The 12,508-nt window shown below is 38.1% G+C and overlaps 2 protein-coding genes across 2 annotated transcripts in view; both read right to left on the minus strand.

The window, feature by feature from the left end:
• Positions 1-12,508, minus strand: part of CFAP70 (cilia and flagella associated protein 70) — a 93,499-nt gene that overhangs the window by 49,698 nt on the left and 31,293 nt on the right. Inside the window, exons 9-10 of the mRNA XM_082640063.1 lie at positions 12,063-12,162; positions 3,282-3,416 (exon numbers count right to left, since the gene is read on the minus strand). Coding sequence (XP_082496189.1) covers positions 3,282-3,416; positions 12,063-12,162 — 235 coding nt within the window. The remainder of the gene's footprint in view (positions 1-3,281; positions 3,417-12,062; positions 12,163-12,508) is intronic.
• Positions 7,931-10,992, minus strand: LOC309814352 (zinc finger CCCH domain-containing protein 14-like). The gene is given in 3 exon segments (XM_082640075.1): positions 7,931-8,842; positions 8,844-10,255; positions 10,259-10,992. Coding segments are annotated over 3 exon segments (2,142 nt in total). The 5' UTR covers positions 10,904-10,992; the 3' UTR covers positions 7,931-8,757.

Genomic DNA, 12,508 nt, shown 5'->3' on the forward strand with positions numbered 1-12,508 from the left:
CTGAAATGGCATTTTGTCAATTTGTCCAGCTTTACAGTTGCTTTTAGGGGGAGAAAATTTGACAACCTCCTCACTCAGACATACCCAGAAATGTTTCCTCCCCAGTATTTTTCATATATTTTAAAACTTATGATTATATATTTTTAAAAAGTTGTGATCATAGTGGATGTAGTTTTATATCCTTTTTCATTTAACAGACTACCACATGCATCCTCTGTTTTTAAAGTTTTCATGAGAATAATTTTTAATATATGTACAATATTCTCCTTCATATGGGTATAATAAAAGTAACAGGCAAAAATGTTTGTGTGTCAACTATATCCCTAGTGCTTTACATATTTTATCTCATTTAATATGTAAAACAATTCTAGGAAACAAGCAGTGTCTCCATTTTACTGATGAATAAAGTTGAGAGAAATTCAGTCACTTGCCCAAAGTCAGTAAACGGCAGCCTGTCTGGCAGTTCCAGAATTCAGCCTAGAAACTGCCTGACGTCAAAGCCTATAACCTTTCAATTATGATATATTGTTTCCCTCAGATTCACCAAAAATATCTTGATATGATTGATACAATAAAGTGCTTTATATTTTAGGAATAGTAGCCATCTTCTGATATGTATTCAAATATTTTCCCCAATTTTTTAGTTACATTATAATTTTGTTAATGATGGCTTCTTCTATGTATAGAAGGTTTTTATTTTTTGGCAATCTAAATCTTTTATATCTTTCATTTGTTTTCAAGCACAGGAAGTCTTCCCTTAATTCATATCTTTAATTAATAGACACTTCTTTTTTTTTTTTTTTTTTTTGCGGTACGCGAGCCTCTCACTGTTGTGGCCTCTCCCATTGCGGAGCACAGGCTCTGGACGCGCAGGCTCAGCAGCCATGGCCCACAGGCCCAGCCGCTCCACGGCATGTGGGATCCTCCCGGACCGGGGCACAAACCCGCGTCCCCTGCATCGGCAGGCGGACTCTCAACCACTGTGCCACCAGGGAAGCCCAGGACACTTCTATTTTTATAGACTTCACATTTAACCTATTTTAATAAACTCACTTGGAATTTATCATGATCTATGCTATATGTAAAATTTTTGCTTTCTTTCTTTCATTTAACTATCTACAAAACATTAATGATTATCTTTTTAATGGATGCATATTCCACCATTTTTATTTACAATAATTTACCAATCCTTTCTCTATTATTAGACATTTAATCTTAATTTTAGTTTTGCTATTATTGATCCCCAAAAGTTTTCAAGAAAGGAGGGTTTTGATACTATTAAATGATTCATTTCAGACAAATCCCTATAAGTTTGATTTCTGATTCAAAGGATACTTATATAGAGTTTATTACTCAGTTGGTTTTCAAATAGCTGATGGATCTTTCATGACTCTGTTATTGAGAAATACTTGTCCTAATAATGATAAAATAGTAATACGTTTTTGTTGTTATTACTGTTGTGTTTTATAAAGCCTCACTTTCTCCTAAGAAGAAACATGATAAAATTTATTTTTCGCTTAAATAAATAAATAAATAAATGTGTATTTTAACATTTTAACATCTGAAAATTGAAAGAACCATATTATAGCTCATTAATCAGTATATATATTTAAGTTTTTGCATACTTAACACACAAGACTTCATTATTTGGAAGATTTTCTTTCCAACTTTATTGAGGTAAATTGAAATACATGCTTACTCTGGAGTTATTACAGGTTTGGTTCCAGACCACCTCAATAAAGCAAATAACTGCAATAAAGCAAATAATGGTTATCTTGGTTTCCCAGTACACATAAAAGTTATGTTTACACTATACTGTAATCTACTAAGTGTACAATAGCAGTGTCTTAAAAAACAATGTACAGGGACTTCCCTGGTGGCACGGTGGTTAAGAATCCAACTGCCAATGCAGGGGGCATGGGTTTGAGCCCTGGCCTGGGAAGATCCCACATGCCATGAACAACTAAGCCCACGTACCACAACTACTGAGGCTGTGCTCTAGAGCCTGCGAGCCACAACTATTGAGCCCGCATGCCACAATTACTGAAGCCCGCGCGCCTAGACCCTGTGCTCCGCAACAAGAGAAGTCACCGCCGCAACAAACAGTAGTCCCCACTTGCCACAACTAGAGAAAGCCAGCACACAGCAATGAAGACTCAGCCAAAAACTTTTTTAAAAAAGTACAGATCTAATTTAAAAATACTTTATTGCTAAAGAAGGCCAAAATGATTACACTAGTGACAACACAGATCCCAGATCACAATAACAATTATAACAATAATGAAAATGTTTGAAATATTGTGAGAATTAACAACATGCGACACAGAGACACAAAGTGAGCAGATGCTGTTGGAAAAATATCACCCATAGACTGGCTCATCTCAGGGTTGCCGCAAACCTTCAATTTGTAAAAAAAATGCAATATCTGTGAAGAGTAATAAAGCAAAGGGCAATAAAATGAGGTATGCCTATATAATAAATTACATATTTAAAGTATACAATTTGATCAATTTTGACATGTGTATACACATGTGAAACCATTACTGCAATTAGAATAACGAGTATTTCCATCATCCTTAAAACTTACCTCATATTTCTTTTTTTTTTTTTTCTTGCAGTACACGGGCCTCTCACTGTTGTGGCCTCTCCCGTTGCAGAGCACAGGCTCCAGACGCACAGGCTCAGTGGCCATGGCTCACGGGGCCCAGCCGCTCCGCGGCATGTGGGATCTTCCCGGACTGGGGCACGAACCCGCATCCCCTGCATCGGCAGGCAGACTCTCAACCACTGCGCCACCAGGGAAGCCCCATCATATTTCTTTTGTAATCCATTCTTCCTTCTATCCCTGTTCCCAAGCAACCACTGATCTGCTTTCTGCCACTACTTTCTGATAATTGTATTTCATTGGCATCATACAGTATGTACTCTCTTTTGTCTGGTTTCTTTCATTTATCATAATGCATTTGAGATCCATCCACGTTGCATGTGTTAATAGCTCATTCCTTTTTATTGCTGAGTAGTATTCCATTGTATGGCTATACCATATAATTTGTTTTTCTGTTCACCTACTGATGGAGATTTGGGTTGTTTCCAGTTTTTGGATTTCATTATCCTAAAGTTTTTAAGTTTCAAGGGCAGAAGACTTCAAGGCTCTATATTTAACATCCCAGTATACCAGCTGGTTCCAAATATCAATTGCAAAGCTATGTGTGCTAAAGATGTAGGTAAACACATATATAAGAATAAATTAGGATGATACCTTCTATTCAAATTTGTCTTACCTTTTCATAGACTGTGCTACCTAGGTAAGGGTAAACATGAAAAGCTCCCCGAATCCTCTTCACACCTGGATACAGCAATGGTACCATATTAACGTAAGCCACACCATGAAATGAAAGCTGACCTTCATCATCAGTCTAAAGGAATAAAAACAGAGAGCTGTTAGTGCTACAGAGTAATGTAGCTAAAGTATGGAACTCTGACTTAGCAGTTCAAAGACCTGACTTTAGGACTAGCTGAGCTACTTGATTTGGGTCAGTTACATACACATTTTGGGTCTCTGCTCATTTATCCATTTATTTATAATTGGGTTTAAAAACACCATGATCTCTGAGATAATGTATACTAACACTATGAACAGTAAAGATAATAGTTGGATCAACACATATGCAAACTAATTAATAATATATATTCAATAATAATAATAATATATATTCAACCAAAATGTCATTTTCACCATGTTGCTTCTTAGGAAAAAGTGAAGCTTTGCAAAAATCAGTAATAACAACAAAAGCTTAAAAGAAATCAGATTATGGCCTTAGCTTTAGTTCACAGATTCATATGAATGAGAGGGGCCTTACAAATCATCTGGATCAGTGACGACAAATAGGATTTAACTTATGCTTAAATTCTAACCAATTAGTGGAGGTGTTTTAGAATACTGTGTTGAGAAAGATTCTGTGTCCTTATTTGGGTTCAAAAGAAAAGAATGCTTTGATTGATCAGTAATATCTGCCATGGATGAAGGAGGATGACTGACAGTCTGCTGTCATGTATTTGCCAACCCTAATCTCATCTTAATTCTCATTACAAAGGTGAAGAACATGTCAGTAAATATATTTTAACATAATTTTTAATGGTTGTATGGTTTGCCATAGACAACTTTTATAAGGAAAAAAATCAATTTAGTGAAAGAAAACACATTTAATTTCTACAAGGTTAATCTCTTTGGGGCTTCCCTGGTGGCGCAGTGGTTGAGAGTCCGCCTGCCAATGCAGGGGACATGGGTTCGTGCCCCGGTCTGGGAAGATCCCACATGCTGCGGAGTGGCTAGGCCCGTGAGCCACGGCCACTGAGCCTGTGCGTCTGGAGCCTGTGCTCTGCAACAGGAGGGGCCACAACAGTGAGAGGTCCACGTACCGCAAAAAAAAAAAAAAAAAAAAAGTAATCTCTTTTATTTTGCTGATTATAACAATAATTAGAAATTAGATTAAAAGTCCTATCTTCATGTGATAACATTATGCTGCTTTAGAAATCTAAGGAATGTTAGCCAATGCATATCATATATTACAAAGATACCAAAACCAGACAAAGATATCACAAGAAAAGAGAATTACAGGCCAATATCCCTGATGAACATAAATATCAAAATCCTCAACAAAATATTAGCAAACCGAATTCAACAATACATTAAAAGAATGGTACACCATGATCAAGTGGGATTTATCTCAGGGATGCAGGATGGGTTAATATCCACAAATCAATCAACGTGATACACCACATTAACAAAACTGAAGAATAACAATAATATGATCACCTCAATAGATGCATAAAAAGCATTTGACAAAATTCAACATCCATTTATGATAAAACCTCTCAACAAACTGGGTACAGAGGGAACACACCTCAACATAATATAGGCCATGTATGACAAATCTAAAGCCAACATCATACTCAAAGGTGAAAAGCTGAAAGCATTTCCTCTGAGATTTGGAACAAGACAAGGATGCCCACTCTTTTTTTTTTTTATACATTTATTTTTATTTATTTGTTGATTGATTCATTTATTTTTGGCTGCATTGAGTCTTCGTTGCTCTGCATGGGCTTTTCTCTAGTTGCAGCGAGTGGGGGCTACTCTTTGTTGCGGTGCACCAGCTTCTCATTGCAGTGGCTTCTCTTGTTGCAGAGCACGGGCTCTAGGCGTGTGGGCTTCAGTAGTTGTGGCACGTAGGCTCAGTAGTTGTGGTTAGCAGGCTCTAGAGCACAGGTTTGGGAGTTGTGGTGCACGGGCTTAGTTGCTCCATGGCATGTGGGATTTTCCCAGACCAGGGCTCAAACCTGTGTCCCCTGCATTGGCAGACGGATTCTTAACCACTGCATCACCAGGGGAGTCCCAAGGATGCCCACTCTTACCACTTTTATTCAACATAGTATTAGAAGTCCTAGCCACAGCAATCAGACAACAAAAAGAAATAAAAGGAAAACTGGAAAGGAGGAAGTAAAACTGTCACTGCAGACAACATGATATTATATATAGAAAATCCTAAAGACACCATCCAAAAACTACTAGAATAAATGAATTCAATAAGTTTGCAGGATACAAAATTAACATACAGAAATAAGTTGCATTTCTATATACTAACAACAAATTAGCAGAAAGAGAAATTAAGAAAACATTCCCATTTTAAAATGCATCATTGGGATTTCCCAGTGGTTAAGAATCCACCTGCCAATTCAGGGGACACGGGTTCAATCCCTGGTCTGGGAAGACCCCACATGCCGCAGAGCAACTAAGCCCATGTGCCACAACTAAAGATCCTGCATAAAGAAACTAAAACATGCCGCAATGAAGATCCCATGTGCTGCAACTAAGACCCGGTGCAGCCTAAATAAATAAATAAATATTTTTAAAAAATAATAAAAAGTTTTTGCACAGTGAAAGAAACTACGAACAAAATGAAGAGGCCACTTACTGAATGGGAAAAATATTTGCAAACTATATATCCAAAAAGGGGTTAATATCCAAAGAACTCATACAACATCAAAAAAAAACAAACAACTTGATTTAAAAATGGGCAGAAGACCTTAATAGACATTTTTCCAAAGAAGGCGTACAGATGACCAACAGACACATGAAAAGATGCCCAACATCACTGACAATCAGGGAAATGCAAATCAAAACCACAATTAAATACCACCTCACACCTGTCAGAATAGCTACCATCAAAAGACAACAGATAAGCACTGGCGAGGATGTGGAGAAAAGGGAAGCCTCATGTACTGTTGGTAGGATTGTAAATTGGTGAGATCCTATGGAAAACACTACACAGGTTCCACAGAAAATTAAAAATAGACCTGCCATATGATCTAGCAATTTCACCTTGGGGTATTTACCCAAAGAAAACAAAAACATGAACTTGAAAAGATATATGCACTCCAATGTTCACTGCAGCATTATTTAAAATAGATATGGAAGCAACCTAATTGTCCATCAAAAGATAAATGAAGATGTGGTGTGTATATATATACACAATGGAATATTACTTAGCCATAAAAATTGAAATCTTGCCACTTGTGACAACGTGGATAGATCTAGACAGTATTATGTTAAGTGAAATAAGTCAGACAGAGAAAGATAAATACCACGTCATCTCACTTATACATGGAATCAAAAAAAAAGAATAAAACAAAATAAAAACAGACTCATAGATGCAGAGAAAAACGGGTGGTTGCCGGAAGGGGTGGGAGAAACAGGTGAAGCAGATTAAGAGGTACAAACCACCAGTTACATAACAAATAAGTTACAGAGATATAATATACAGCATAGGAATGTGGTCAATAATATTGTAATAACTTTGTATGGGGACAGATGGTTACTAGACTTATCATGGTGAACACTTCATAATGTATGCAAGTGTCAAATCATTATGTAGTACACCTGAAACTAATAATATTATGCAACAACTATATTTCAAGTTTTTTTTTTTTGATTTCAGCATGTTTTTATTCCCCTGTAAAATGGCTGAACTAAAACCACTTTAAGCTCTTGTTTCCCAGTTATGTTCTTTACAGTGAAATTATGAGAATGCAACTATACTCCATTTATAAGTAATGATACTAAAAAGTCTGTTTAAATTTCTGGAAATACAATTTAAAACAAATTTCTTCTACACAGATGTAAAGCAGCTCAAGTAAGTTAACACTGGAATGAAAAAATACCTTCAATTCAATGAAGAAAACTTTTTAGAATGAAGTGGAATTGTCATTCATTTCACCCAAGCCTAACTAACTACATGATAGCTTCATGCATGCTCTTGTGTGCACTGTCTTTTCCTAATGTTTCAAGTCTTATAAGCACAGCAAAGTGCAACTTAAAAGATGGTTTAATAACTGGATAATTCTTTCTTCTCTCAATGCAAAAGAGATGATGGCCACAAGGCTGCTGGTTTTAGGCTCTGAAACGTGGATTTTTACACACGTAGTTTTATTATCCCTTGGGTATATGACTAAGCAAGTCAATGAACTTTTTTTTTAATAGTTTAATTTGGTCCTGAGAATATTCTGAGTCTTTACTATCCCTTTTGCATTAACTCTTTTCTAACCAACTTTTAGTTTTACTTTTTAAAAAACTACATCGTCTTTAAAATCAGTGATCCGTTATTTAATTCTAAAGCATTGGACACTTCTTGCCTTAACAGTTTTAAAACCACATACACAAAAGCCTATTTTCATTCAGTATTCCAAAAGTTTAATCCTATTTTACAGTTTACCCATCTGATCTATGTAATTATACAGTCTGTCATTTAAAAAAAATCTAACTTTTACATTTAAAAAATTATCTTCAGTAATAACTAACTATATTTTCTGTGGAGTTAGTTACTTCTGAGAATGTTATTTTTCAGAATGTACGAATATATATGTATAGCTATAATCTTGTGAGTTTAAAGTTTGTTCTGATACCTTATGTATATACTTGTAAAAAAATTTTGTATAATTTTGTGATAATGTAGATCCCAAAATATTTATTTAAAAAACATATGTTAACAGTAAATGAAGGCATTTTAAGGAACTGTTCCTATTTTTTGCCCTTGCCATTCCAACTGTTTCACCCTACACGCCCCACCTCACTCATCCTTTCTCAGAAAGCAAGGGACTGAGATATTTGGGAACCATTTACCAAAGCAGCACTCAACCCAAGAAGTTTGTATTACCATGTTTTTCATACTAAATTCACTTTGAAAGTTGGGCTGAATAACTGTCTTAAGCCACCTCAACACTTTGGGCCACTCCTGTTTTCAGAGTCGAAGAAGACAGCAATCCAACTTTTGGAATAAGGACACTGCCCTCATACAGCTCTCTACACACACAGCAACGCTGTAGCCTGAAACTGGATTATCAGGACTAACGTGATACCACCAACACTGTAAATGCTGATACTTGAACACAGCAGCTTCACACACAAACATGCCTCAAATGTTTTAATGGAATTCAGCGTCTCCTGAAACTACCTTTCCATAGTCAAAACAAAACAAAAACACCCAATGTTAAAATCACTTAATAAACGTACAAACTTGAAAAATTAGACACTTCAGATAGATAGGCAATAAACTTCATTATTATGAAAGCAATATATTCCAAGTTTCAAAGATGTGACAAATTCTGTAGAATGTCTTTCATCAGTAATGGAAACTTTCAAATTCCATAGTCTTCTGCCAGGTAGGACTGGGTGTCATTCACTGGTTTGAGGTCGAATCCATTTCAAGGCATGTCGTGGTGGTACAGTAATGGTGGGATGATAAAATGTACAGTCAGGTCTTGTACACTGAGTGTTAAATCTACAGTGTTTTGGGTGATAGAAGGGACATTCCATGTTCTTACAGGCAGGGAAGTAATGGCAGAGCTGACTACTAGAAGGTGGTGCCGGTGTTGTAACTGGTTTTGGAGGCAGTACTGGAATTCTTCTACTCATATGAGTGAAGGGACACTCTGGTTTAGTACATTTTGCATCGTATTTACAATTTGGATGAACAAACAAACATTTTTCAGCAAATTTACAATTGGGGAAGGCTTTGCAAGGCGACACCGGATGATGGTAGGCACACTCGTCCCCGTTTTTACAGGCAGGCCAGTACTTGCAGCGCTCCAGGAGCTTTTCTGGTCTCTGTGCCACACTCAGTTCACTCATCTCAGCGTTTGAAAAGCTACCATCTGGGTCCTCAAGCTGCCTGCTCAGCAAGTGCAACTGCTGTGGGTGGAGGAGACCCGCGAGTCCCTCGTGTGAGGCTGCGGTGTGGTGTACGGGTCTCATTCCTTCAAAGCTCATGTCCTCCTCTTGATCTGACATGTATCCTGGGGGGCTGGGGACACCATCCAGCGTCACTATAAACTTTGGACTTGCAGGTTTATCTGGTTGTACAAGATCTCGTGTCTGCATAAGGTGTCCTGAAAGTACCCGAAGGGTATCTGCAGTCTTCATCCCCGACTCCTGGTTTGGTGCCACTACTATTTCCTCAGACAGCTTTGGCTTCTTCAGAATAAATGATCTTGTGTCTTGACTGATCTGCAGAGTTTCTGCCATTACTGGGTCAATTTGCAGTCGGGATAACAATTGCCTCCGTTGAGTTCCTTGACTTTTGTCTATATTATCTCCTTTTGTTTCCTCTTCTTTAACGGGGGAACTTATTCTGGGGGCCCTGTTTTGCCCCTGGACCATTTCTGCTAGCAATTCTTCTTGAGAAGTTCGAGTTCTGGGGGCAACTGGAAGTGTCTGTTTCTGTGAGACTGCAGAGTAGTTAGTTGTTTTTGTTACGGATTCTTGAGCTTCAGATATAGCCTTCAAAATTAGATTCTTGTTAGCTTGTTTGGAAGGTGGAAGTGAAGGTCTCCGTTCAGGTTTCGCGGGCACTGACACGCTGCTGGAGATGCTTCCTGTACGGGACCCACAATCATCATCTTCCTCCTCCTCTTCTCCATCATGACTGAATTTTTTTACTTTAACAACTGAACTTACCACAGGCAACTTTCTCTTCCGAAAGTTTTCTTCCTCAATGCTCATCTTTTCTGAGCTGTTTCTGAAGAAGGGACTATAAGTCTCTTCTAAGCTGTTAAGCACTTCTGGTTCACACAAACGTCCTGTTTCATATACCCGGCTAGTCTGAATATCGAGTTGCTTGGCAGCATGAATACTGTTTTGCTGCTGTTGAAACTGCAACCTGTTTAAATGAGCACCACTGTCTGCATTTCGACTTGCAGGTGGTCAATAAATTTCAATAGACGGGCGAGAAGAACCATACGTAAGTGTCACTGTAGGTTTTTTCTGAGATAAGGGATTCTCCTGCACAAAATTGAGGTCTTCATCAATGAGATCATCTGGTTCTGGCTTAATATCAATCACATCTTCAGAGGGTGCTGGCTCCCTCAAAGGTTTCACTGTTGACATTAGTCGGGTTGCAGCTCCATCATCATAAGTCTGTCTGACGTTAGTGGCTTTCTGCTCCTGTGAACTTGTAGAAACCCTAGATTCTCTTTTTTCAGGTCTAGTGCTAGAAACTGCAAGAGGTGGCACTGCAGCTTCATGCCTTCTCTCATCTCCTCGACTGAAACTGCTCTTGTTTGAAGGTACATTACTATCAAAGATGTTGGTATCGGAAGACTTTAGACTAGAGGGGTCAGTTGTTACAGAACGAAGTTTATCTAATACACCATGAAGCCATACGGTGAATCGAACTGTGTTGTTCCCTAGAAACAGGGACAGGTCCTCTGTCATTTGGTCCTGACTTTTCTTGTTGGCCACCATCACCATAATGTAATCAGGAAGTTCTTCATCAACGTAAGCTCCTAGTTCTTGCAATTTTCCCTTAATGGCACTCCGGATCTTGCGGCTGATCTCGGTGCCGATCTCCATGGCTCCGGGGCCGGCGGTGGGCTCAGCACCGCGAGGGGTTCTGCTTACTGGGAGCTGGAGTCCAGCTCCCAGCCCGCAGCCTCACCGCCTCCAACCTATTTCAAGTTTTAAAAAAGACTTTTTGCAGGGGACATTTCTTAGGCTATTTCCCATGGTTTTCTTCTTCAGCATGATAGGAAGCAACTGTTGGCATAGTCAGTGGGATGAACTGGAAACACAGTCATTTGGACAAATGCATTTATTTTTATCATAAACAAACAAACAAAATACAGTAGAGAACTTTTCTAGGCTCATCAAAGCTGTATCTTTTCAGAATAGTAGTACATCTATGAATCCTATTACTCTAATTAGTGGGCTAAAACAATTTAAGTAGGTAAGTCTAAAATAAATTTAGAAAGATGTAGGAGGTTGAACCATATTGCCAATATTTAACTACTTTTGATGTATTAAAAGGCTATTTTAAAAGGCTTCCCTGGTGGTGCAGTGGTTAAGAATCTGCCTGCCAATGCAGGGGACACAGGTTCAAGCCCTGGTCCGGGAAGATCCCACATGCCGCGGAGCAACTAAGCCCGTGCGCCACAGCTACTGAGCCTGAGCTCTAGAGCCCGCCAGCCACAACTACTGAGCCCGCATGCCTACAGCCCATGCTCTGTAACAAAAGAAGCCACCGCAATGAGAAGTCTGCGCACTGCAACAAACAGTAGCCCCCACTTTCCGCAACTAGAGAAAGCACGCACATAGCAATGAAGACCCAATGCAGCCAAAAATAAATTAATTAAATAAATAAATTAAAAAAAAAAAAAGAAAAGAAAAGCATTAAAAAAAGGCTATTTTTCATGGTTTTACCCATGGTAAAACTGTAATAAAGAGCTAGAGGAAAATAGGATATCTGAGAATAAAGCCTAAATAATTGTTAGTGGACAATAGGGAACTAGGGTAACCAGTCGTCCTGATTTGCCAGGAACAAGGGAGTTTCCTGGGATATGAGACTTTCAGCACTAAAACCGGGAAACTATTGAGCAAATCAGGATAAGCTGGTCACCCTAGGGAGCAGCCACACAGTTCATATTTTCCTTTGGTATCAGAATTAGAAGCAGAAAAACAGGTTGGGTCTAACCCAGCATTTCTTATATAAATATTTTTAAGTAAACTAATTTACCTTTTCAAATTTAGCAGATTTCCCTTTGGGTACAGTAACCAGAGGAACCCTTGTGATCTCTACAGGCCAAAATCGGCAATCAGCAATTCGCTTCTGAAAACTGCAGATGAAAAATCAGCCCATTAGCATTACATGCAAAAATGGGGTTAGTATAATTTAGGTCAAAAGGAAGTATTCCTCTCTTAAGAAGTAATGGAATGCACATATGTAAAAATTCTTATTAGGCATGTGGGCTTTTAAAACCTTCTCATAGCAATAAAATTCCAAAAATAATTATACTATACTGCTAGCAGAAGCAAATTGTATATTTTTGAGAGCAGTTTGACAACATGAATCAAAAGTCTTTAAAATGTTCATAGCCTTTGACCCACAAATTCCACTTCTAGTGATTTATTCTAAAGAAATAATCAGACAAGTATGCAAATAGTATAAAGTACATTTATTTC

Source organism: Mesoplodon mirus, assembly GCF_964341445.2.
Source record: "Mesoplodon mirus genome assembly, chromosome: 2".
NCBI lineage: Eukaryota > Metazoa > Chordata > Mammalia > Artiodactyla > Ziphiidae > Mesoplodon > Mesoplodon mirus.